The sequence below is a fragment of the Cygnus olor genome, chromosome 7, assembly GCF_009769625.2.
Source record: "Cygnus olor isolate bCygOlo1 chromosome 7, bCygOlo1.pri.v2, whole genome shotgun sequence".
NCBI lineage: Eukaryota > Metazoa > Chordata > Aves > Anseriformes > Anatidae > Cygnus > Cygnus olor.
The window spans coordinates 27511822-27539563 of NC_049175.1; the positions used below are offsets into that span (position 1 = coordinate 27511822).

Here is a 27742-nt window from a genome sequence, read left to right on the forward strand (position 1 = left end):
CCTAATTAATTTCCTTATAAACTACTAAAGCTAAAGGAGCTTTCATTGTCTAAAATGGATGGTGTGTGGTTTGGTTCAAGGAGACTTACTGTGAGTTTTCTTGGCTTTATAACTTCGCATTCTAATGCCAAAGCATTTTATACCGTCCCACATAACAGAAGGTAGATTTAGATTGGACACAAGGAAGAAATTCTTTACTGTGAGTGTGGTGAGGCACTGGAACAGGTTGCCCAAAGAAGCTGCAGATGTCCCATTCTTGGAAGCGTTCAAGGCCAGGCTGGATGGGGCTTTGAGCAACCTGGTCGAGTGGCAAGGGGTTTGGAACCAGGTGATCTTTAAGGTCCTTTCCAAGCCCAACTATTCTATGATTCTGTTTCTGGAAATCAGAAATAATTTCATAAGTATTGTCAGGTAAGGACATTTCCTGACTGAAGGGTGTAATTTAAGTCTGCTTTTTTCCATCATCTCCACCCTGGATATGGGAAACAATTTATCCTAGTCTTCTTTAAAAGTTATTTTTATGTCCGTCTTCAGTCATCTCCTTTCTAGACTGAACAATACCATTTCCATCACCCTTTTTTGTGCCTATCCTTTTGTAGGCTTTTAACTATCCCTGTCCTTTTTTTTGAATGGCTCAATCCACTTACTACTTAAAGTTCATCTGCCAGACTGGATATCGTGTTCTTACTGAGGCCTCATTTTCTTATTTTTCTTGGTGCTGACTACGTCATGGGCAGACCAAACTCCTATTTGTACAGCTCAGGCTGATGAATGCCTTCTTTGCAACAGCATGTTATCGTTGACTTATGTTCAGCTTTGATCCTCTGTAATACTCCACAGGTACTATTCAAAACAACTGTTCTCTCTCTAGTCATTCCCATTCTGTACTTTCTCAGACAATATTTTCTCCTCCTGAGTGTAGGACTTAGCACCTGTCATTGCTGAACTGATTTGAAGAGATCAGAGAAAGAGTCTGGAAAACGTGGGATTTGATCTGAAAACTCTTCTGCTGCCTCAGTTTGCCCATAGCACCTTACCCCACAAGCAGATTTCCAGTATGTCATCTATTTGGTTACCTGGACCGTCAAATAACAGAACAATATAGGAACAGGACTTAACCCTCACAGGTTCCCAAATGGTATGCCCTTCCAGTTTGACAGCAAACCACTTGCACCAGCTGAGAGTGAAGTTTTCCAAGAAGTTGTGCATCCATCTTCCTGTAGCCTCATCTACAGTGGTTCACTAGTCTTCTTTTGAAAATATTTTCTGAGATAGTAAAAGTTTTGCTGTTAACTGTGACCATGAATTATTTCTCTTCAATTCACGTTTCTTTTTATCCCAATAGTTGTGCTTGCTGTTCCTTCTCTATGTCCTTTCTCACAAGATGCTGACACACACAAAAAAAAGTAAACTTCCTACTAGCTTGAGAAGTAACAAAGAAATCCTCCAGGAATCAAGTCAAAAAATTTGTTGCTATTATTAACCCATCATAGATGTCAGATGTTTCAGTAAATGAATCTGAATCTGTCATTTAAACTTACTGATGGTTGTTTTTTTCTCCATAATAGTCTGTCTCTCAAGACTGCTTTGCGATTTTTCAGTTCCTTCAGTAAATAATTATTTACAAAATCTGTTTCTACAGTCTCTCAGAGATTCTCCAGATTCCCAGCAGGAACGTAACTTTAAAAGCCCTTTTAGCTTTTCTAAAGTGGAAGGATTTGGGAAAATGAAAACAACTGGTAATTCAGTGAAACAAGCAGGGGCTATAAGTCAGTTTATATCCTGATGAAAGGTTAATTTTAGAAGATGACCTCAAAGGGTGAGCAGTTCATTTCAGGTAACTCCAGCCCTTTGCTCCTCTGCATTGAGTATCAATGTGAAGTTGTCTGTTGACTCTTCCTCTGAATATATAGGTCGCAGGAGCTGAGTTAGATTCCAGGTCAGCAGGATCATGTTTTCCGCTGGAAACACTCCAGATGATGATAAATATCATCAAACAACTTCAGGATCACCATAAATGTTGATGTAAGCATACCTTAGACTTCAAGGACTTATAGTCTCATCTACCTTACCTTTCAAACAACACCACGCAAGTTGTTGGAAATCAGCATAGTTTCTACACATCAAACGCCATATGGATTTAGCACATTTTTATATGATGTCTTCTCTTTAAACTGTATAGCCAGTCTCATTGCAGTAGGCTGCATCTCTTTACAAGGCTGCAGCTCAGAGCATCGCTGGATTCCCCACTCGTCTTGTTCACTCAGGGCCCATGGTTCCCTCAAGAAGGTTGTCTCAATGTAATGGCTCAGCGCCACTGCCTGGCATGCAGAACATTCCTCGTTTGTCTCTGGAGATCCGCAATGCAAGTGCTGACATGTAACACCACAGCTGTGCAATTTGTCAGCAGACAAGAGGGAAAAAGCTCTCCCTTGGTCCGTCAGGAGGCAGTGCAGCTCTGGTGTTCCCACTGCCCCAGCTTTGCACCTTCCCAGACTCAGAGCACCTTAGGCAGGTCACACCAGCAGGCGGGCCTCAGACAAGTGGCCTGTCAGAAACGCAGTCCTGCAGAACATCTTTTGCAAGTGAGAAGCCCCAGAAATAGATGTTTGCCACAGACCAGAACACTGTGTGTGTCTGTCATCTTAGCCCAGACCAGCCTTCTGACAGGGTTATGTCTTTTCCCTGGCTACATTCGGTGATATGTACCTTTTCCTGTTGCCCATCACACACTGGGCTTTGAGGACACCAAAGCAGAATGTAGATGTGACTACTACATCAGTTGCCAGATGTTTCTTATATGTGGATCTCAGAAAAAAAAATCCATCAGAAAAATTATTTTTAAAATGGTGGGTTTTTTTGTTTGTTTGTTTGTTTGTTTTTTTGGTGCTGGAGACTGCAAGCCAAGCACAAAACCCATGTGGACCATACCTCATGAGAAAATATAAGTTTGTTGGTTTTTTTTTATTATTATTATTTTTTATTTATTTATTTTTATAGCTGGTCAGTCTTTCTTGTTTTAAAAACCTAGATACTTTAAATGTTCAGCTTAGTCCCTGCCAATGTTCAGCATCAGTACCATTGTACAACAACTAGCAAGAATCAAGTTCTTCTGTAGGTGGAGATGTATTTGGTTTGGATTCTAAAATGACTTGCACAACAATTCATCCAGGACTCTTAGAATGATGAACATTTGCTTGATTAATAAGGGTCCATCTCTAGATGATGATAAAATCAGTATAGCCAAACATCAGTTATGGTCGCATAGGATGAGTAATGTTTTGGAACAGAACTACTTATTTTCTACTCTTAGAAATTGTTTGCCTTCATATAAAATTTCAGACGGCTCTCTTTGTACATAAAGATCTGAAAAATTAAGCTTTTTGAGGGCTTAATACTATTTCTAATCTAATACAGTTTTTAAAAAAGTAAAAGTGACTGAAGTAAAATCAGTACTAAATATATTCATTACGGCTATATCCATTAATAATAAAGGGGTGCTAGCAATTTGTTGTTGTCGACAGATTTGGGGATGAGAAGAACAAATCCTCAATATAAGCACACATGCATTAAAAAGGGGTGGGGTAAGCAAATAAATAAGCAAATATTGTAAATTCTGTCATGCTTCTTGGGTTGTATTAGATGAGAATGAGAAGTGAGGATGACTGGAAACAGGCCGGTTATGTCATGATATGAAATGGAATATGTTATAGTGAAGGCATGGAAAGATAAGTTGGGTTATTAATATGCATGTTTTGGTTATCTCAAGAGCCAAAACTAGCATGAAGGATTTTTTTTAAGAGCACAGTTGTTCCTCAAAGAAATTTAAATTTCATGTTTACAACGCCCGTTATGTTCTCTTTGCTTGCTTTTCACTTTTCTTTAAGCGGTTGGCTAATGTAGTTAAAATGGTAAACATTTGCCATTTCTCAAGCTAGAAAAGAGCATGACACAAGCCATTAATGACATAAGCCAGTATTTTGGGATCAAACAGCATGTGTAAACATCCTAGGTATGATCAGTTGCACATTCCAATCTTTTCTAAATTTACAATATGTGAATTGAGGATTACACCATCACTGGCTTGAGGTGCTGGGGGGGGGTGGTATACAGCTTTTCACAGTGAATGCAAAGGACGACGTTAATTTATTGAACATTGTTCTGCATCAGGACTGAAATTCTACAGTATTCGCCTTGCATTAGCTGGCTGCCCCTGGCGTGTTGAAAAGCCTCAGCTATCCATGGTTGAGTGTCCGCTAGCTTGTCTCTAAAGGTTATCTTTTTGCATCCTGATCTGCTTGAATCTTGAAGGCACACTTCAGTAGTCAGTCCAGCCCAGGAGTTCTTTCTCATTTTGCAGATCTGGAACAAGGTCGTCTTTCTCAGTGTGTCACAAGCTTCATTTTCTCATTGTTCATGGAGTGATAACTCTCCTTCTAATCTAATATTTTTAGGTAAATGCTTCAGGTGATGTTGTTCACCTACAAAAACATCAGCTCTGTAGCCCATTATTTTTTAAGCACTAGATCTTCCTTATATTTTCTTTTTAAATCATTAGGAAACTGTTTCTGGTGCTTTCAAATGTCAGATTATTTGTTGTTTGTTTGTTTGCTTATACAGCAACTTGCAGTTCTGAGCTAAATTTTACCTGGTCCTTTGTAAATGTACCCCGAGTGTGTCTGAACATCACCGTTCCACTGATGCTGTCATGGGCAGTGGAGCCTGTGCAGGTGCAGGAAAAAGCCAAGCAAGAGTTACTGCAAAAGAGCTACCAGTTGTGGCCACCTGTTTGCATTCACATCCCGTGAAAAGAAAATCATTGAAGAGGAGCAAGTGAAAAGTGGCACTGGCTAAAACCCTTTAGAAGCTGATAGCAAAAGCTCGTAAAAGTGAACAGTGACTTACCCAGAAGACAGATTTCACATAGCCAGACACTGGAAAGCTCTGCTGCAGTCTTCAGTTTCTCTGTCCAGACAATGATCGGAGAGAACAGGCAAACATACAGCAGGCTCTGAAAATAGGGTTTAGTGTAATTAAAAAAAAAAAAAAAAAAAGTCCTAATAATCTTAATCTGCCAGATCTGAAGTGTTTTTCATCCATTTTCTGGAATTTTTAGGTACTTTTCTTCATCAGCTTTGGGAATCAAGCAAGAGAGTGCCTTCCTGCCTCCCTCTGCAGTGTGTTAAGGAGTACGATGTTACCATTCTTCCTAGATGAAGTCTTTTATTCCTGCAACTGGATACATCTGTTACTTCAATCCTATTTAAGAACCAATATCTTATTCTTCATGAAATCATTTTTGTATTTTAATGATTTTATTTCTGTTTGTGGTACTATCATAACACTGTCCAGATCACTTCAAAATACTTTATAAACATTAATTAAAACATATTTTTTCTGTAGTAACAGCAAAAACAAAACAAAAAAAACAATCAACAAAAAAAAAACAGGGTCTATTGTCCATTATTTCCAGCTTCATTACCCAGTTTGTGAATAAGCCATGCTATGCTTGCAGTGGTACCTAAGCTGGTTCTGTGCTTCCCAGCTTGGCCGTGCAGGACTTATCTGCTAGTGCACAACTCTTACGGAAAGGACCGTGTTTCTTCCAGAGCCAACTAAGGCCCCTAAGTACTTGTATTATCCATTTTTTCCAATTCCCCCCAGCCCCCCTTTCCCTAATAATGGAGAGTTGGTTATATATTGATTTCACAGAGGATTACATTTAGGGTGTTATAGTCACAGGGGATTAAATTGCAGGTTGCAGAGAAACAGCCAGGTTCAGGCACGAACCAAATAAAAGTCTTACTTAGACTAATGGGCACATTGACTTGATATAATCTTTTATTCTTAGACGTGTTTCCTTGCTACTGTCTAACCCTACAGTTAATCAAGCTCTTAAGGCAATGAAGTTATAGCTATTTTTGTTATTTGACGCTGAACTATTTGGGGACAGCGTATCCCGTGTGTGCCTGGCTCCATCAATTTTCTACTTTATGGCCCCTTTCTCTTTCCTACCCACGCCTTTGTTAATCTACCCTCCTAAAAAATAAATAGTCTGACTGTGAGTTCATGTACACCAGAGTGCTGCTTCTGATTTATAGTAATGCAAGTTAGAGCAGCAGTTAGATCAGGAGATCAGTTTTAGCGTGCAGAGTGCTGTATCTGAAAAACCAAAAAAGGCATTGTAAAAGGTGGCTTTTGTTTTAATCGTGTTTGAGGACACAATAACTATCTTCATCTCAGCCCAAATTAATAGCTAGCAATGTTGTTTATTTTTTTCATGAGTGCTTATTAACACATGTTGACAAAATCAGCAGTTTTAATCTAAAATCACAGGTATTTACTTTCATTAATTAGCAGCAACGTGAAAGCCAGTTCATTGCCAAAGTCACCATTTGTTGACAGTTTCACTAGTATAGAAAGGACCTCTAGCTGAGGGTAAAAACCTACAGATACGTTTTCTCCACATGCATAATTAACTGTGGTGCACATTAGGAGGATACAAACCACTCGTGCAGCACTTTGCACTTGTTCAATTCTGTGATTCAATTCCACTGTCCAGCTACTGCTCTCCCTCTCTCTTACGGCAGTGCTGTCGAAATATTGCAAGGCTTGGACAGAAACTGTTGTGTTGATTTCTTGCATGAAAGATCCCACTAACCTTAGTAACTCTTTGCCTGCTCCTGAGCAGTAACACACCCCCTCATTTGTTTGCAATTAAGACCACGAGTTAATGCCCTGCGTGTCCGAGGGAGCCTCGTGCAGCTGTGTTCAGGTAAGCAGGGACCAGCTGGGGACAAGGAGACAGTGCTCCTGCCAGACCAGCTTGTGCCAGGTGAAACACCACGGTGTGACAGCAAAAGAGACAAAAGCTTGACAAAAAGCAGACGTGTGGGAGTGAGGATTGTGACTTTAAAGAGTGACTGGAGCAAATCTTTGCAAAGTTTCCGGACCCAACGCTCATTCTGAGTGCCAAGTTCTTCACTGTGTGCATTGAATGCAGGAACAGTAGTGCTAGTAAAACACACTTGATCCATTTTTACAAGTGATGTAATATATAACTGTCTGTGCGAAGTAACACGTTCTTGTGACTATCCACCTTCTAATCCATGGCCGTGCATTGGTGTCATAGCTGTGCTCTTGCTGCCCTCCGAGCCATGAGTCACCATCTTTCACTTCCTCAGATAATTACAGGCAGCAGAGAGGGGCTGTCGCTGGGGCTCTTCAGGGCTTTCTCTGCTGCTCTGGCAAGAAGGGAATTCTCACAAAGCCACTTTTTCTGTGGATGATCAGCGGATGCTTGAGACCTCACTTTAAACCTCAAGCAAGGATAGCACTGCTGGCTAAACTTGTAGCCGTGCCTTGCCTCACCTGCCTGCAGGATCATACCTTTCTTTTGCTGGAAGATCCGCTGGTTACAGCGTGCTGACCATCCCTCGGCCCTAGCTGAACCCGAAAACAAGTGACGTACAAAACTACTCAGAACGTATTTGTCGGAGCCTTGTGTGTGCAAATGCATGTGTATAAGTGTGTGCTGGTCGCCGTTCCTCTTTAGCAGGTTCATTGGGTGTTGTGTTACTCCTAAATAACGGAACCGTTGAAATACAGCCCGGTTCTCCCCTGCCTTGCACCTGGTTAGTGGTTCCCCTCCGTGAGCTAAGGGCGAAGTACGTGTTGAATGCGAAGAACTGTAAGTTTTGCAGTCCCTGGCGGCAGGATTTTGTGCCCATTTACAAGGCAGCGCGCCTGTAAGTGACTCCGCCAGGTGCAGGGCGGAGGAGGCCCCGAGCCCCCCGCGCCTGTCTTTCCCCTCAATTCAGATTAAATTTTCCAAAAAACCCGGACATTTCTGCTTTCCCCTGGCGGCTGTCTGCCGGGGGCAGGGTGCCCGGCACCCCGAGGCGATGCAGGAGGAGGTGTCGAGGTGCTCAGCCTCGATGCTCAGCCCTCCCCGAGCAGGACAAGGAGACCCGGAGGGACGCATCCAGCCCCAGCTGATACCAGCACCGCAGTTTCTGCCCCGGGCCGCCTGCGGGGCTGGGGCACAGCCTCCCCTCCGGCGCCGTGCCGGCTGACAGAGCCCGTGTCGGGGACGTGACTGATGGCATTGCTGCAGAGGTGCTACCGCCGGGGGATTACCGCCACACGCACACTTTCCCCCCCCCCGGCCTTGGGAAGGGGAGCAGGAGCAGTCGGTGCAGGAAACCCCCCCCGCCGGGGCGTGTAAAACCCCGGGGCGCTCTGCCTTTAGGGCCCCGGCAGGTGCCGGACGGACACACAGCCACGCAGCCGGACAGACAGAAGGAGGAGGCGGCAGGGGCCGGGCCCAGGTGGGGCGGGCGGGCGCGGCCGGGCTCCGCCGGGGGGGGCCGTGCTGGGCCGGGCCGGGCCGGGCCAGGGGAGGGGGCGCCGCCGCCCGCCCCCAGCCCCGCCAGCAGCACCGAGGCCCCGCACGGCGCCGGCCGCCCCCGGCCGCTGTCGGCAGCCCTCCCGCAGGGCGGGCACAGCCGCAGGGGGCTCCCGGCCCTCCTCCTCCTCCTCCTCCTCCTCCTCCTGCAGCCCGGCGGGGGGAGCGCGGCCGCCTCCGGGGCCCCCCGTCCTCGCCTCCCGGGCGCCCCCCCCGCCGCATGGTCCCCGCCGCTGCCATGAGCCAGGCCCCGGCCCCCCGCGGCGCCGCCCGGCCGGGGAGCGATGCCCGCAGCGCGGCCCCCGGCCGGGGCCCCGGCAGAGGGATGCCGCCGCCGCCCAGCCTGCCCCAGCTCCTCCACAAGTAAGAGCCGGGGAGGGGACGGGAGGGCAGGGCGGGCACGGGGCGCTCTCCTTCCCTCCCTCTTTTCCTCCCTCCCTCCGTTTTGCCTCCCCCCCCCCCCCCCCCCCCCCCCCGCTCCCAGAGTGACAGCCGCCCGGACGGGGGTCGGCCCGGCCCCGCCGCCGCCAGCCTCAGCCCCCCGGCCCGGCACGGCTCGGCCGGGGGATGGCAGCGCTCCGGGGTGTCCCCCCCTCAAGGGCCCGGCGCCGGTCCCGCTCCCACGGCGGCACCCGACGCCCCCAAAGCCGCTGCGGGTCCCGGGGGGGGTGGGTCGGGAGCGCGCTCCGGGAAGTTTCCTTCGCCCCCCGCGGGTCCCTGGGGGGCCAGGAGGGTGTCGCCGTGCCGCACCTCTGCCCGGCTGTCCCCAGACCCGCGCTCCTCGGAGGGCACGGCACCGGCGGCATCCCTTCTCCCTCCGGAGGGGGACGGAAAATAAAAGGACTTTTTTTTTTTTTTTTTTTGGGGGGGGGTGGGGTGGGGGGACGAGCCGTGCTTTTTGGGGCAAAGGAGAACCGGGAGGCGAACCGATCGGGACATGCGAAGCACAAGCGGCGGCACGACCCGAGCCGTGCTGGTCCCGGGCAGCCCCCACGCCCCGTTTCCCCCTAACCCTAAATCCTCGGAGGAGGCTCCCAGCAGGGCTGCGAGGGGGCACCGGGAGGCCGGGGTCGCCTCCTCGGCCGGCCCGGCAGCAGAAGCAGCCACGGAGCGGCTGGAGGGAGCGCTTTCGGCCCCGTCCCTGAGGACTGCCCAACGCACGGCTGTATAAATACCGGTGCGCGCAGAGCTTCGGCTTTGCGGCGGGCTTGTTTTAAGTCGGGGGCTGCGTTATCGTTTGTAAACACGTAGGAAACTGCGCTGGTAAAGCCGCCGTGCAGGGTGGCCTTTACGTTTCTCGGAGCTTAGTTTTCCTTTTATTTATTTATTTATTTATTTTTTTTAGGGGGGATGTTTTTCAGACAAGTTTTGTAACTTAATCTGTTAACAATCCTCATTATCCGTGTTTTTATTCCCGTTCGGAAATACAGACTTGGAAGTTCACATTGAAACTGAAACAGTAATGGTGGCTTCCTAATTCGGCTGGGTAGCTGGCGAGCTGCATGTGAGTTGTAGTGCAACTAGAAGGTAACTTGTGCTTGTGCAAAATCAGCCTGAAAGCTTGAACTGTGCTCTCCAATGTCGGCCCGCGTTATTTCATTTTCTCAAGACTTCACGTGGGCGCAGGTCAGGTGAATCTGTCAAGACTGCTTCGGGATTAATTTTCTCCTGCAGCGCACGATATCTACGAAGGCATCCATCCCGTTTTTGCCAGTCACGCCTACTGCCTAATTCTAGTTAGGGGGAACTTGAAATTAGTTTATTTTTGAGCCTACCTTCAGGGAAAAGATTGGAGAGGGGTCCCGTGTCCTAACTGTTTTTTGTCGTGGTGATGTGACACAGAATGGCACACGTTGACCGTCTCCATCTAAGGTCCTGCAACTTGATCGCGCTGTTTTGTAACCGCGTGACATAATTCAGCGTGCGCCTCTGTTTACCTTAAAATTATGTCTCTGCTCAGGTTTTATTTGGAAATGCAGGCAAATTGTATTTTGCTTTACTGGTAATAACTTGGTGTTTTACAATCCGAATTGGATATTCAGTGCATTTGGTGGTTATTAGGCAGGGACGTATCAGGGCTCGTCTTAAACTGCTGTTCTGAATTTATTTCCAGTATGCTGGGATAGTTGTAATGGCTGACACCATAAGATACTTGAAGAGGTTAAGGAAAGCAGTGATTCTTCTGTCTCAGCACAAAATGAAGTCATGGTGGTTTCATTACTAGGAAAGAAAATACCAACATCTTCCCGAGGATTTTGATTTTCTTGACTGCTTCCTTTTTTTTTTTTTTTTTTATACAAAACAGAAGCCCAATTGTTGTCTTTTTGCTTTGTGAGCTGCGGTAAACAAGTGTAGAGTTACAGAATGGTAATTCTGAGTGGTATGGTTCAGAACACTGCGTGTTGGTTAACTGAATCTTTCACCGCTTCTATTTTTCATTATACCATTTAAACTTACAAAGCTCCCCAGATTCCTTCTCTCTCCACCCCCCAGAATACTTTAGAAGCTTTTACAGATGTTAGGTGAAGACCTACGTCGTTTAAAAAATGACTTCTTATGTGGGCAGCTGGAGAAATTTCACTGTGAACACTGAGGGTTGAATAGGGATTGAAATTTAGCAAACCGGGAGATCTGAAATGTCTTTGGTAGCAGCTCCATTGGCTGAACTCGCGCAACGCAGATAGCATGTGCGCTGTTTTATTGTACTGCAAAACAACCGGTTGTTTAAACATTTCTAATGTAATTTTAATATTAAAACATAACTGAATCCCTTGACGTTCCTATCTGAGTCCTGTCCAAATACAATAATATCTAAAATGAACTATCCTGTATGTATGTATTTCCCCCGCAAGTGAAAATGTCATTGTGGTTGATACTAAAGGTCCAATCATAAGATTTATAGAGCAGTTAAAACTTTTTATCTGAGTAGGTGGTTGCGATGTTTGATGGGAAAATAATTCAAATTTTCCAGAAGTAAAAGCATTCCAAAGCCCTTATGTTGTAGGGCTGAGAATGATAAGCTGGTGGGGAAGGGAAAACCTGAATTTGCACACTCTGGGTGATGACTGATAAAAACACATGCTCACATATAAAATAAAGAAGACTGAGAAGGACTGAGAAGGACAATTCTAATGGTGTTGGTTACAATTGTAATGTTGGTTAATGTTCATCGTCTATTTCTGCTGTGGTGGTGTGGAAGGAGTAGAAATGCAGGGTATGGCCTATAGCACTGGCAAGTGAAACAAGTATGGGAAACCTCTGAAAAACCCTCAAATACCTGCTCTGCACAGAAAGGTTTTATTTATTTATTTATTTTAAACTACTTTTTATTTTTATGTATTTTTTCCTTCCATACAGGTAGGTCTGCTCTTACAAGCAAAGTTTTTTGTTTGTAATTTGGAGGTGATATTACTCAATGCAATATTTACACAACATCTCAGAGTCTGACAAATTTTATCACCTGTTGTTAGATTGACTGGTGTGCATGGACACTCCCACCAATAATTCCAGGTGTGTGGTTCACTGCAGGCTGATGGAGCAGCTGTCTGGAAATAAGAGAGAAAAGACTGAGTGGTGGTTGTGGTCTAAGTATAAAGATGTTTCATGACGACTGCTTTCTGTGAAAGTTTGCACAAGCAACCTCTGTAATTATAGGAGGCCTGACTATTGAAATGCAATCTCTTTGTACGTTTTAATGGCTAGCTGTGTGCTTTCAGTTCTAATGATTTGTCATGGGTAATACATGCTCAGTTGAAACAGAGCACTTCTGAGCTCCCCGTGTTGATATAGGACTATACATTTATTTTACACGTTAAATAAGGCATCTAAAAACAGTGGGGTTAAAAACCAAAGTTAATATATATTTTTTTTTTTTCTAAGGGGTTGTGCCCCAGAGATTTTGAGCTCCTCTGGAAGGAGAATGGAATTTCCAACATCTGTGCTGGAGTCGTCATCAGTTTGTGCCAGTTCTGGGGGCAGACAGAAGTAAGCAGGCTGGTGCTGAATGCTTTGAGTCCTTTATTTCCTATAGCAGCAAGGAGGAAATTTGTTGGAAAAAATGTCTTTTTTTTTTTTTTAAATTCAATTATTTTTAAGCAGGTGCTTTTTGATTTTTCTTTGTCTGTTTAGTGTAAAGTGTGGGGTTTTCATTTTTTTTTCCAACTCAAGGTCTCTCAGGAGAGATAAAATATGAAAGGTACTACCATTATATACATTAGTCATGGCAAATAGTTTGGTGTATATGGCAAAGGCAAAACGGATACTTAACAAGAGGACAATAGAGAAACACTGGTTTTACTGTTTCTCTTCTTGCTGCTACTGATCCAGGCTTTCCGTGTTTACTTGCCTTCTAAAGCACATCTCCAAAATCCGAGTTGCCCAGCAGAGCCCTGAAAACTCATCTAGTTTGTGTTGTAACAACTGTAACTTCTCTGGATGGCAGTGAAAACAAAACCAAGTTCTGTAGCTGTGTGAGCTGAGAGGTGTTAACAAAACAAGGGCAAGGAGCTGAACCCAGCAGCCAGCACAATATGGGCGGTGTGGGACTCGCTAGAGAATGTGGGAACTAAGCCCATGTTATTGAACTTCCCTTAGTGTTTCCCATTCATTGTCTCTGTATGTTAGGAAACAGACAGTGAGGGAACCTTGTTTTTCCTCTGATTTTTCTGCTTACTTGCTGTGTAATTATTGAGTCTCTTCCTATACTTCACCTGACAGTAAAATCAGGACTTGAAATGTGTTTGGGGAGGGCACCTGGAGGTGCTGCGTGTTTAAGTTCAGTTGCTCACAAAAAGTAGAAAGTAGCATCAGGGATGGTAACTGTCTTCAACATCAGGTAACAAAAATGTCTCATTTATCTTGAGATTTATTTTTCTTAACATTTCTGATTCTCATGTAAAATACCCTTTTTTGGAGGGGGGAGAGGGAGGAAGAGTAGGGGGATGAACCAGTAACAGCCCCACCATGTCCCTTATATAAGGTGTGACCTAAAGATCAAAGATGAATTAATTCTATAGATATTACAGTTTAAACAAAAATGACTAAAAATGTTTTGTTTTGTTTTTGTCCTGAAATCTTTTGATTTTTTTTAAAAATCATTTTTTTAAACCAACAGCCTGTTGGGCGAGGAACACAATAAAATGCATTTAAAGATTGAAGAGGGAGCACAGAGGTACAAAGTAGAGAGGGATCAGAAAAAAAAAGAATTAAAAGAAGTGCCTTGTATGCAAACATTTCTGTATAGTCTGGCTTTTATTATCAATTATCAATAAATTTTTAGTTGCCCAGAAATGTCAAAATTATTTCACATATTTTAGTGGAGACTGAGATAGCAGCAGTACCAAGTTAAGTAAGAAGTGAAATAATCCTTAGTTGATGAGAAGCAGAGTAGTAAGCAGTTTGTGGAACACAACACATGGCAGTGGAGTCCTCCTTACTGTAACTAAGTTGCCTGGATCTCGCTCTTTTATTGGAAACTTAATACTACTGCTCCCATCAATGGGAAGACTGGGAAATGGGTTCTTTGGTTTTTCCTCTTTATTCTCTCAAATCTGCAGGCAGGGAACTGAGCTAATGCTGCTCCGTGGTGACTCGGCTAAAAGCCCATTTGGAGGAAAGGAGAATGGAGGTGGGTAAAAGCCTCAGTGCCTTCTAGTTCTGGTCCTTTCTGGGGACTGCCAAAACGGGAGGAACAAAATCTTTAAAGGTATATTTATATTTCATAGAGGGCTGCAGAAATTTCTTTAGGAGGGTAAGAAATGGGTTATTTGTGTGAAATACTAATTTTAGTCACTTTAAAATTCCTTTCTTCAAATAGGAAGTGCTCTTTCTGAAGATTATGCTGTCATGATTTTTTTTTTTTTAAATTTAACTCTTCTGACCTGATTTGCAGCTAGACACGTTACCCGATTGACTTTATTCCCCTGCATACACGCGCGCACACACCCAGCACCATTCTTTGTAACCTAGTACAGTTGGTTTAAGGATGTAATTGCTCTGTTAGCCTCCTCCCCTCTGTATCCCGCTGCTTTCTCTTTGTCACACTAATGACCCGTCACTGCAAAGCTGTCACTTTGCACGCTGGGTGAAACCAGAAAACCTGCGCCTTTGGGTTTTGGAGAAGTTTAATATCTGTCCTGTTCTGGCAACACGAGCCTAGCCTACTTTATAAATGCATTTTGCCTCTTTGGAACAAATGCAAAATAGAAGCGTTGTGTATTCTGTTGCAAGGGGACAGAGGCTTGTGCTGTTAAAGGATCAGTGTTTCGTTATCAGTGCACAGAGGCAATTATTATTGTGGCAGGCTTGCTGCTTTAATTCTTTTTAACACCAACTTGTGAAATGTGACTTTAATTGATATTATCCCGATACCACAAACTGTATATTTTATCCTGTGCATCCGAGGAGCTCCAAGGAAGCCAGATTTGTTCATTTTCTGCAAGTCCCTGTTGGGAGATGAGCTGAACTGGCAGTGAGTGGGGCTGGGGTGGAGTTGTGCCGTGTCACCAAATGATGCTGTTCGGTTTTGTCACCTGCCATCTCAGTTTAAAGATGTGCAGGTGTCTCACCAGCTCCTGCAGAAGACTCCAAAGATGCCGTGATCCCTGCCTAACTCTGGGTGATGTGAAACTATTGCTATAAGGGTTGTAAAGTGCAGTCCATCTCCCGTGTGGAGTTAACTCTAAAACTAGACAGTGTTAGATGGAGTGTTAATGATGGTGACTACTTTAAGAAGAGTGGGGATTCTGCTTCACCGTCTTGGATATACTTCCTACTAGGAAAAGACGAGGTTAGGAAAAGGATATGTTTAACTCCTGTTCCCCTGAGTAATTCCCTTGAGTCTTCTGCCAGCCAGGATGGATGGAGAAAATGTGTTGTGGGCGGGCTACAAGTAAGCTCCGTGGCTGACTTCTGATCACCTGGTCCCTTGCCTGGCTTAGTGGCTCTTGAGGTGCCAAAAGCGTGTGATGTTCTCTAGTCCTAGCTTTCCTCAGCTTGCCATAAATCTTCTGGTTTTCTGTACAGCAGGCTGCAAAGTATTGGAATTTGGACAATGTAAAGTGTTTTGAATTTGGTTCAATCAAAAAGTAAAGTTTTATGTCTTGTGGCTTTTTTTCTTGGAGGGGGGAGATGTGTGTGGTGATGGCACCTGCGAGCTAGGGCCGCTTCTCACACAGAATCTTGGAGATGTGCAGGAGTTGCTCTTGTATTTTTACTTACGTTTGAATATTTGTTTTAAGAAATAGGCTTTAAGTACTTCTCCAACAAGTGCCTTGACAGCCAAGGTTACATCCGAGGTTTCCTTTATTGAGATAATAAATACTCTTCTGTGGGCTTTTGCATATTGGATATTGGAAAGCAGCAGTAAATTGACCACAGTCTGTTTCTGCAGTAAAAAATGTTATTTCTGTCTTTGCTGATTAACGTGCCCTTCCCTTAGGGGAACATGTGTTAAGTAAATTTATTAGGTTGATGACACACAAAGCTCATTACACTGACCAGCGTTTTAGTTCTCTTCTTGGCCTCTTTTTTAATGTGTAAAATAAAATCCGCAAATTACTTATTGAGAACAAAATGCCGTATAATGTCTCACAGGATCCCGAATGCTTGTCACCCTGCTTTCTGTTCTGCCTGGAACTAGAGTGGGGGCAGAAAACTTCTGGTACAGAGGAGTTTCCTCCAGTCCCCACAGAGGATGTTTGTATTTTTGTATTATGTCAATTTTTGTATCATGTCCATTTGCATTGTTTGCAGTTCTGGATCTCCTCCCTCTACTGCCTCACATAAAAATTCTGTCAGAGATTATGTGCAACTCAGTGTGAGGATGGGATCTGAAGAAAATGTGGCGCTTGTCTCCTAAAACCTCAGACAGAACTATTAGCAAACTAGGGTGAGGTATTTTTCTGCCCCAGGCTCCTCTTATCTTCCAAGCTCTTCCATTAACACATCTTAATGTTCACACCCCTGCTATCCATGTGCTCTGTGCCATCCATTTGTGCCCTGCTCATGGCACATTCTTGTAAGGTCACCTACAGCTTTCTACCATACTGCCAACCAACAACCAAACGTTGGGCTCTTCTCTTTATTTGCCACTTCATTCAAGGTCACTATTCTATTCTGTAGCAACACCTCCTCCCCGTACAGGCAGGGCTTACCCTTTTGCTGACATCTTTCCATTGCCTCCTTGAAATGGCCCAAGAGGTTTGCCTCAGGCTGTCCTGATGTGGATTATGCTTGGGAAAGAGTCGCTGATGTATCTGGAGGTGAACGTATTTGTAAGTAATGCAGGAAAACAGTGGCTGACTGGGATGGTGTTTGCAGATACCTCTGTCAGCACTATGGGCAAAGAGGTTCATGGATGAAGTGGTGCAAACAAAAAGTTCAGCGGTACTTGAATCCAAGTCAGCTCTCGTGTCTTCTGTACTGTGTTGGATGTTATTTCAATATTTTGTTTTCCAGCTCCTGGAGAAGTAAAAAGTGCTGACGAACTACTTCATACTTGACAATAAAATTTAAGTGAATCACTTTTATTTATTTATTTATTTATTTACATTGCAAAGTATTAAAGGATTGAATTTCCTTTACCAAATAAAAAAGGTAAAATAGAAATTTTCAGGGACTAGAATTTTTTTATTTCATTTTGTTTAAATGGTGCAAAGAAAAGCAACACCCATCTTATATATTACATAAATTTCTTAAGCAGCCAATCCAGTTTGTTTGGCAGTGGTAAATAAGTCTTAAATTCCTCTTTGGATATAGTGCGTATACTATGAGACTGGGCTTGCAAAGCATTCGTACGCATGAGGATTATTTTTGTGTGTAGGCTTTAGAGGATCAGATCTCATCATCTAAGTCTCCGAGGCTTCATGAATGCTTACTGCTTTGCCAGGTCTTTGGGAGTCTTGCACAGAAGCGTCACGAACAACGAGCACTGATAGGAAACACCTAATACATCAGAAGCCAATAAATAAATAAAATAGATAGCTTGTGTTCTAGCATTGAAGCTTTAAAAGAGAGCATGGTGCTGTGTAGGGAGGAGTATCGACCCGTACTCCTGTATGCTTTCTAATAGCATGTTATAATGAGCTGAGGTGTTTAAAAAGCAATACTCTGGAGTGTAAAACTTCACAGTTGTGGGCTTATGTGGCAGCTCAGCCTCTTTTGAACTGCAAGTCAGGGCCATTTGGAGCCTTTCCTGTGCAGCATACTGCCTCTTACTGTGCATTTCTCAGTTCTTGGCGCTGCTCTGTTTGTCCTCCCCTGCTCTGTGTGATAGAAGGCCCTTTTATACTAAGACAGAAACATACAGAAGAGAAATTCCTCCCACTTTTCTTATTGATCTGTTCAGTATAACAGACTTTTCTTTTGTACGTCCTTCTTCAAAACATTAAAACCACCTGTTTTGCTTTGGTTGCTTCTCCACTTCCAGGCTGTATTGTGAGAAAGTTGGTAGCAGTGTTCCAAAGCCGAAGACTTGATTGGCAAGTTTTAGCTGTGAGTAAATTTTCACAGCTGATCCATAAATCCCCGACAGACCATTAGGAGCTTCAGAGCAGCTCTGGCAGGCTCCCCTACAATAATTGTAGTTTTAAGTTTGTTATATTTAGTTTTCTCACCTCTTAACTGGATGCCAGGGAGCCCTCACCAGAAGCACACCACTCTATCGGCTCCGTGTCTACGTTTTACTCCCCGTTGGCAGTTTGTGCAAACAGCACGGTGCGGAAGGAGGGCTTGCTGCTGCTCTCCCAGTGGACAAGGCAGAGAGCTCCCAAGGGTGTGACTTGTGATAAATGGGCCCCTGTTCTGACACCAGACATTTCAGGAATTTGAGGAGACCTGGAGTACATCGCTTCTCACCCCCTGCTGCCTGCCCCTGCTTGTAAGAAACAGCAGAACGACCAAGGGAGGCAGGAAAAAAGCTGCTTCAAGCTTAAATATGACAGAGTAGCTTGTAACTCTGAGACAGACACAGCTCTGAATTTAAAATCTCTGAGGTAATTTTATTTATTTAGCTGTAGCAAAGCTGGCAGTTCTCGGGGTAAGCACCTCGCTAAGAAAAGAACTCTTTTCTCCAGCATGGGCGGCAGCAGTGAGAGCAGCAGGCATTTCTTTTGGGTAAGGGGTTTCGGTGGTGATGATGCTATTGCAGCAGCTGGAAGCCTGGCTTGGAGACCACAACCACTTTAGGCCTATAAACATACCTTAAAACCAGTACTATAATGGTTATATTGTCTATGTTAAGCCCTAAAGAATGCTCCTGACACACATGGGCCCCACGTGGCAGCCTAATAAAGCCAGAGGAGAGGTTCTGATCATTCTTTGGATTTGGATCTTGCTGCAGGGGCTCTGGAAACAAACTCCAATTTGGCTGATTGTTTGGGCAATTAATAAAAATTGTGTGTGTTTCTTTTGGAAATCTGAACTGCTTTGTCAAGGACGCACTTTCCATTTGGTGGAGCCTGGTGTGTTACCTTGCTGAAGGGAGAAGGGGGCTGTGTGGTAGGAAGGGGTGTGATCGTAGGCAGACTCTTTCAAACAGCTATTTTTTCTCTTTATAGAAGAGGCTAAGATAAATTAGTTACTGGATGGTCATGCACCTCTTTATCCTTCGCTACGTAAACCAGTCTTTCTTCCCTAGAACCCGTCTTTACACAGGAATGTGAAAGAGAAACATTATCTGAATTACATATGAAAAGGGAAGGAAGAAGAATTAGTTGATCCTTTAAATGAATTTTCAAATAATTATTTTTAAAGCAAGACAAACAGACGTTTCATTCGCATTTAAAGATCCTTCAAACAAAAGTCATCAGAAGCTTTGTTGATTAGGGTCTCGTTAGGATAAGGGTAGAGTAAGTAACTATAAATAGCCGTACAGTGAGTGATGACCTCGCTCAACAAACTTTGTGTTGAACTTATGCCGGAGACAGTAGAAATGTTAGCTGACAGCCTTCTTGTAAGGAGGTATTTTTGACTAAAGATCTTCAATAAAAGAAGCAGAATTGGGCACCTCCAGTCCTTACTTTCAAGTGCTTTAATGTCATTTGATGCAAGATGTCAAGTGCAATGCCACTCCTGTGGCAGGGATAGGGTGCTCTTGATGCCAGTTCTGGTATCCGGCAATTGAACTAGAAATGCTCAGAGTGATAAATGAGCTAGTTGCATCTGTACAAATGAAATGCAGAGCGTGCTCCAGCTGGAAGAAAAGACAGCACCCTTCATCTGTATCTCATAATAGAAAAAGTTTTCAGAACCATATGGAACTTCTGCTATGACTTGGGAATGGTGCTGGGTTGTGGAAAATAATACAGTGCTTTTAAGATTCAAACCAAAAGATACTGGGAATGTGGGTACAAAGAAACACCTCCTTAGGCTCACCTGCACAAGTGTGCTCTTTATTGTAAGAAGTGAATGAGTGGGAAGTGGTCATTAGAGGCCAGCATGGCCCTCCTGTGCTTTCAGGCAAACAGCTTACCGAGATCAGGGGCTGCAGCTCAGGATGGCAGCGTGTCCTCGCTCAGTGGCTGCTGACCAGCAGGATGCCGATGCGAGCTTTCACCTACTCGCAGTGCGTCCGCATGGCAAAGAAACTTGCAAATGCTTATTCATGGGAGTCGCTGGAGTGAATCAGGGAGCAGTACTTACACATGCAGCAAGTTTACAGACAGAGCCTAACACGAATCTGTAATTAAAGGTTGAGCATAGTTGCACGGGGGACAAAGAAATCTAGGATCCTCCTGCTGATTGTTGCTCTGAATACGTGTGAGGGAGGCAAGAGGACAGTTTATAAGAGTTGTTTTCACGGCAGTGTTAACTTAGGACCCTACCTAGGCTTCAGTGGTAAGGCTGCTACCCTGATTAAAGCACAATTAATCTTGCTTAAGGTGGTGCTTCTAACACAGCTGAGGGTATTGGGGACCTCCCCTTGGATAGCTGTCACTTTGGCAAGAATAAGTTGGCAAAATAATTTGAATGCTTGTCGTCCAATCCTGTTTCCATTTCCACCATTCCCTGCAGGACAGAAAAGTTCCCTGTGCAGTGCTATTGACCAGGAGGGGATTCAGCCTGCCCCACTGCAAGAATCTGCCAGGCTGAAACAACGCTGAACGGCCTGAGGGTTGCTGTTGGGAAGCCGGTGTTTGAGATAGGTTAATCAGAGAGATGTCAGGAAAGCGCAAAGTGTGAGGGAGGCATATCCAGAAGAAGAATCGATCTTTCTTTATGTGGGGAAAAAATCCTATGAGCTTTTTCCCCGCTTCTTTGGGAGAGTCTAGGCATTATGGTGGCGTTACGTCAAGCAACTCCCCCCTCTTTTTGCAGTGCACTTTTGGGCTAGTTGCTACGAACGTTTGCTTTTCCAGATATTAATTAAAATGAGAATGAAGTTAAAATTATCTCACGGTGCAAACTCAGTCATTTGCTTTTTCTTCCTCATGAGAGAAAAGTGGTGTGCTTACAATTTTAGTAATTGCAAGAGGTGTCTGACGGGAAAACTAAATGTCTGTTCCTGTGTGGACTTCATTTAACTGTGAAGTGGCCGGGGCAGTTGGAAGATTCTCCAACTTGTGTATACGTCTTTGTTGCTCTGAATCACTTGTACGCTCAAAACAGAACTTTTTTCCTGATGGAAAGGGTGCCTAGACTTATCTAGAGCTATAGCAGGTTATTAATAGAACAGACTGCATTTCCTTCACATAAAAATACGAAGGGCACTTTGCAGAGAAAAAATCCTGCTGTGCCTTTCTGTCTTTGGGACCAGCTCATCACCCAGCTAAAATTAAAAGGTGAAGTCAGGCAGTTCTTACTCTCTATTTTTAAACTGCTTCAGCATATGAATGTGAGTGTGAAATCTTTCTTTAGGCCCCTCTTAACTTAATTACCTACTTATTCAAAATATTCTCTTCTCAAATTGCTGAGCTATAATTATATTCATCATTTCTGTGGACACACTGGAAAAGTGTATATTTTTCTTTTGTTAATGTTTAATTAATTTTATGCTTAATTTGTAGTTCTATAGTTATTTACAGTGATGAAAGTTTCATGGTAAGTGTTTAAAACCCATTTGTATCTGTTTCAAAAAAAAAAAAAAAAGACAACTAAGTGATGTTCTCCTGTATCTGTTCCATGGTTTTCTTCTGGAAAATATCATGAAGAAGCCCAGTTTAAAAAAAAAAAAAAAAAAAAGTATATTAAAAATAATAATTTTCATTTGACCATAATAATACAAAATGATGTAACTGCTGAAAATGTTTTGTTGCTTTTTTTCTCCGTCTTTTGTTCTATGGAAGCTTTTTTTTTTTTTTTTTTAAATGATCTATTTTGTTTCTATGCCTTTTCTTTCGTGTTTGAATAGAAGGGCTGGTGTGACCCCAGTGCATGAAATGCAGTGGAACTGCTTATAAATCATGGATTTGCCACTCTTCTGCTGATTTGGATATACTGAATTCATCTTCCTGTGTTTCAGCGAATCTACGAAAAATGCATATCAAATATCTTTGAAATCGAGTGCTCTTTGCTCGCAGAAATAATGATCTCCAGACACTTACTTTTAGCCTGCAGAGGGTGTGCTTTCCTCCTTCAAATCATCTCCCTGCGCAGTGCCGGTAACACACCGTCCCGTTAACACTGTGCTGAGAGGTACAAAGGGAAAAGGGCGTCTGTCTGTCTGTTCCCTGTGGCATCTGTTCCTGGATTTCCCTGGCTATCAGATGTTTGAAGCACAGGCTGTGCCTGCGTTTCTCTTGCACCAAGGGTAGTGGTACTTCTTCAGAACTGGCCCCTTTCACGATGAAAAAGGCACAAGTTTCTTTGAATTTTATTTTGGAGCTGGCGATTGCCTGTCTTTTTCTATTTTGCACAATGCTTACAATCCATACGTCTCCATCGTTTCCTGATTTCTTTGCTTTTGTCAGTTGGAGCAGCTGTGGTGTCAGACATCCTCGAGTCTTCCCTGTGGTTTCCTATGTGCTGGTCATGTAGTGCTCAAGCTCCTTCATATCATGTCATCTGTGTTTTGTCATGTACTGATCTGAAGCTGGGCGAGTCGATAAGCTTTTAAAGACATTTCCTTTAATGTCCAAATACTCCTGGAGTGTGCATATGGGAGTCTGTATTTAGTCCCACCTCTGACAGATGAGTGAGTAAACTGTTTGCTGCAGACTGTCTTTAGGGTGGCTGGTGCTTAGGGACGGCAATAAGTGTGGTTCCATCTCCCCAGGCAATTTCCACGTGCTGCTGACCTGATTGGTGTACTTCCACATATCTCATTCCTCACTTACCAGAAATACCCGAGATTTCTTATGCTTGGGTGTTGGATGACAGCACATTTGTGTTGCTGGTGAGAACCATGTTGCTATTCGTGGTGTTTAGTGGCAGTATAGTTGGGCAGCCAGACAGTGATGTTAAGTAACTCAGACTTGGAGCTGTGGTCTCTTGGACTCTTTGCATGCCAGTCTCTGGGCTTGGAACATCCCACCCGTGAATTTGTTCCAAGCTTCCACCCCCTCTGTGCCCTCTCCAGAAAACTCTTGGAAAAACATCTCTTGTGTAAATCCTCCTGGCTTGATTGGCCACTACCCCTCTGTTTGCGCCATCCTGTCTTGTTCCCTGGTTTTGATTTCAGACTGAAAACTTGTCAGCAGAGATTTGTGAGTGTTTTACCTCTGGTAAAGAAACGTATAAGCCTCTAACATACAAGCGAGTGACCTAATTCTTTCATGAATGAAATGTTGCATTTTTGGAGTTAAATATGGACGTGAAGTTCACCTAAAGAGTGTGGTTTTCATAAGGCTAGTTACATTCATAGATTTTCTTTTTTCCTACTGCAGACTGTAGTCCAACATCAGAAACATTACCCTGGCAGTACCCACAAAACTTTTTCTGCTGTCATCTTTGTCTATATCTGCTGCTATTTAGCTTTCAATATTCCGTTTTTAAAAAATATTTTTATTTCTTGTAAATGAGCGTTGTTATAGTACTATTTCACCGAAGCCCCATTGCTTCAGTGTGCTTGCGTATGTGCCTGAATCTTGACCAGATCGGTGGGTTTTATCTGTGTTCAAATACTTCTGCACTTGAAATGGAGCCTGAAGAATTTGTCCTCTGGAAGCTTAGATTATGTTTTCACCATTAGAAATGAGGCACCTGACAGCATTAAGTGATCAGAAGGATTTCCAGCCATGGGCAAGCAGCCATTATGTATATATTAATCCAGAGTAGGAAATTTGGACAACTTCTGATTTAGTAGTGCTCATCTGTTAAAGGTAAGCTGAAGATCAGCACAGCAATTACATTTAGAATTGATCAGAGTACTGAAAGGGGGAGGAGAAGTTTATGGTATAGTGCAAATCTAGTAGAAAAGCTCGTTGTACTTTTAAATGTCCTGAAAAGTGCATTTCTCAACAGGGCCAAGTGAGCCATTATATGATTGCTATGCAGGTTTAAAAATATCCTACCAGCTTTGTCTCATTTTAAAGCAAACTCTAAATTCTCTAACATCCTGTTTGATAGATTGGATTACATTACTACAGAACTTAAAGAAGTGTTTCTCTCTCTTTTTTTTTTTTTTTTTCTAGCAGTTTGAGCATTTATACGTTTGTTTGAATGCTGTAGAGGTTACATAAACAGATCTTTATTCATTTGTTGGGCTGAACATTTTATTCTAAATCTAGACTATAGAAATCTCATTTTCTTCAAAATGTTGATTTAGGTAGTTTTAATGGTAGACTTTATTCAGAGAATAATCTTCTTTTCTTTTTCTTTTTCTTTTTTTTTTTTTTTTTAAATTTCAAATATGATACATGAAATGTATTTATTTGAGTGGATAATAAAACTACAGAGCTAGGTAAGAAAGTGGTGTTCACTGAAGCATACAAAACTCCTACAGAGATTCCTGTCACCTGATGTGAGAACAACTGGGGGAAAACCAGAGGGAAGTAATTTGTTGTGTGGCATATTGTGCAGGTGGAATAGAAAGCATCCCAGCAGTATTGACAGATATATGTAATATATAAACTTTTATTTTTATGTGCACGTATTTTGGTGCGTGTGTGTTTGTGTGCTTATATACAGTTTTATTTATTTAACTCGCTCCTATTTTAGAGAACATTCACAACTTTAGCTATTATTATTGCTAGCCTTTTCCAACAAATTATTTCTCCATTTTGGCCTCCCACACAGCTGTTGTGTCCTCCAGTCATGCAAGAGCTGTGTTAGAACAATGTTGCGTACAACAAATGACATTGTCCAAAAGGTCCGTTGGTTTCTTATCACATTTTTGGGGCAGTCTAGGTCAAAGCATGAATGTTGATATGATGGAAACTGACTTCATAGTTTTAAGACATTTTAAAAACAGGCAAACCAGAACTGTTCCAAATTCCCCCTGATCCTTTGGCTTTTCTGTTGGCTGAGATTTCAGATTGTTGCATGGCCTATTGCATGATGTCACTTTTACGGCAATTTCTGTCAGGTACTCCTTCTATGATTTTTATCACATTCATAGCTTGTGATTAGGTTACCGTGACCTGATTGTTTGAACATTTGGGATTGTGGCAGAGTTTAGCTGCTGAGAATGTTATGTGAGCATGGCTTTATATCTATATTTATAGATATATATTTACATATAGAGAGATATATAGTTATAGTGTGTGTGTGTGTGTGCATATATATATATGTATATATGCACACACACACATACATACCTAAATATTTTCTTGAGGTGTGGGTAATACCCCTGTGGCATATCACCTTAGGGATACTGAAGGCTTGAAAGTAAAACGGGAATGCTATATGGGAAAGCCAGTCCAGAGGTCTCATTTGCTGAGCTCTATGCAGATTGCCTCGTCAGGGGCTTGTCTTTGTCTTCCTGGAAGAAAAATGCTGCGAGGAGCACGGTGGGATCTGTCAGCCCTGGGCTGTCTGTGAAGACACACTATGATATGAAACTGCTGTGGGTTGTTGACCCATGCTGGCTTTCAGCCATGGAGCAAGTTCCACAGAAATGGATCTAAGTGCTGTTGTATAAACTTTGCTTCACATGACAGAAGTGGTGCTAGTCCCTTGCTGGCAAAGGGCACGTCCGGCTTCTCTTGCGGCGGGAGCGAGCTCCGCAGCATGCTCATCATGCGCCAGAAATAACAGGCGATGCTGGGCATTCCTCCTGGGGAGAGCGGGCAATATTACAGGTGATTATGACTATACAAAACACAGGGTTTGGCTGTTGAGTTGCTCCCTGGTACATTCTCTAGGTAGCGTTTGCCTTCAGCAGCTGCCCACGAGCAGTCCTTTCTGCCCCTACCAGCACAGGTACCACTCACTGAGCGGTCTGGGACGGTGACCTTAAATTCCTGTGCTGCTATCAAGGGCCAGCACTTGAATCCTACTGCATACTGAATAGAAGTTGCTAACCACTGGGGAATCTTCAAATCACCTTGCTGGTCCTGAAAAACTGTATCCCGGTATTGTTTCTCTGAGCTAACTAATCCACTGCAAGAATGGATTTAGCAAGACAATTTATCAGTGGAGATTTGCATTGGTACGTAATTGGTTAAGGATGTAAGCTGAAATTTAAATTTGTACTTAGATATGGGTTTTATTTAAAACAATATCCTACTTAGGATTACAGTAACATATTTTACAAATCACTCTTCAGAGCTCAAATGGCTATATTATATATGAAGAACGGATTCAGGAGGCTTCACAGTATTAGTGATTATCTTGTAATGTTTTCCAGATGGCAGAACGTGACGTAACCTATACTGTCCAGTTTCACCGCACCACATATTCTGTCACACCCAATAAGTAACCAAGAGACTGTTGGAAAATAACTTGTTAATTCAAATGTTCCTTACTACATTATGAAAACTGCAGATTAACAAATCACGTTGGTGAATACCAGAAGATTGATTGCTTCTCAAAGCTCTGCAAGAACTACATATGCGACTTGGATTAGCTAGCTCAAACTATGCTTTGGTGAATGAATTCCATTTTCCTAAGGGCTGTAAGGTAGTTTGCATCTGTTCAACTATAAATTTCTCTAGCGGCACTCAGTAATTCCCATTCTTGTTCTTTGGAGAAGCAATGGGAATATTTATTGGTTGTTGTTTGCATTGATCTGAAACAACTACATCGCTAGTTGTGTGGGCATGGTGGCTAAATTCAACTTAATTGCAGCTTGCAGTTGCTCATAATTCTGCTGATGTTCATCAATAATGTTGTTTACTAACCGGTGCTTTTATTAGGCTCACAGACCATCATTTGAATGCCAAACCCATCAAATTTAAGTAGGCACTTAGCTCAGGATTTTCTCAGCATTAATTGAAGGCGTCAGGGGTACTGCACTGGGACAGGTGCAGTCTTGCTGTGCAGAGGCAGGATTTGAGGAGTACAAGGGGAATGAAAGCTCCTGGTGCATCCTGACATCCAGCTGCGTAGATTTTCTCACTTGAACCCACATCCAAGAAGTCTTTAAGGGAGATTAGGACTGTGGTAGGAGGTTTCAATCCACTGGCAGTTGTCCCGTGGAGCGGGTTTTGTAGGCACTTCTTCAGGCTATCCTACCCTTTGATTAAGCCCAGGAAAAACGGGTTGCAGAGAAGAGTAAGAGATACATAAATACACGGTATTAACTAGCTTCTAGAAAGGATGAGAAAACTTCCTGAAATGGATTTAACGTCTTGCAGTGGTCTCATCATCCAGGGAGCAGCTGCCCGTAGGCTGCCATCGGTAGGCTGCAGATCGCTGATCTGGCACCTTCTGCTCTGTCTGTAGGCATTCAGGCAAGGAGGCCTGCAAAAGGAGCTGAAAAACACTCTGGAAAGAAGAGCAGCTTCTAACATAATCCTAGTTTCAATGGTTGTGCCATGCTTGCTTGTTTTACCCGATGACTTCCTCGTGTGGTTTCTATCACGCACGGCATTACTGGGCTGGTGGATGTTTTAATTTTTCCTTTATCGTGTCTCTGGGGAATTCCACAGTTCAGTACCAAAACATCCCCTTGTATGGGAGGAGGGAACGAGGAGAGGTTTGCATGGTGGACGTCTCATTTTACAGTTTCCTGATGATCTTCAGTTTGGCTGCCCGTAAGGAGCGTTTGTTGTTCACAGTCGCTCAGCCCAGGCTTCTTTATTGACTCAAGCTGTCTTTGCTGGATGCAGCATTGCTGGTGATGAATGTGCTTTGTCGTTCTGATTTGCATGCCTTGTCGTGTGAAACAAAATTAATGATGGTGGCTTTTGCAAATAGAAGAATAGCTGAGAGCTAATTTCATTTTTCATTTACTGTTCCTCCAAGTCCATGGGAAGGGCTGCAATGCTCAGTGTTACGTAGCCTCTTTGCCTCTTT

At 43.3% G+C, this 27742-nt stretch overlaps 1 protein-coding gene across 8 annotated transcripts in view; it reads left to right on the plus strand.

The window, feature by feature from the left end:
* The window catches only part of RBM20 (RNA binding motif protein 20), a 131083-nt gene that overhangs the window by 17364 nt on the left and 85977 nt on the right, over positions 1-27742 (plus strand). The window contains exon 1 of one of the 8 annotated variants that reach the window (XM_040564141.1): positions 8708-8770. The exons of the other annotated variants lie outside the window; for them this stretch is intronic. Coding sequence (XP_040420075.1) covers positions 8733-8770 — 38 coding nt within the window. The 5' untranslated portion in view covers positions 8708-8732. Of the gene's footprint in view, positions 1-8707; positions 8771-27742 lie in introns of those variants that run through there. 8 annotated transcript variants of the gene reach the window in all.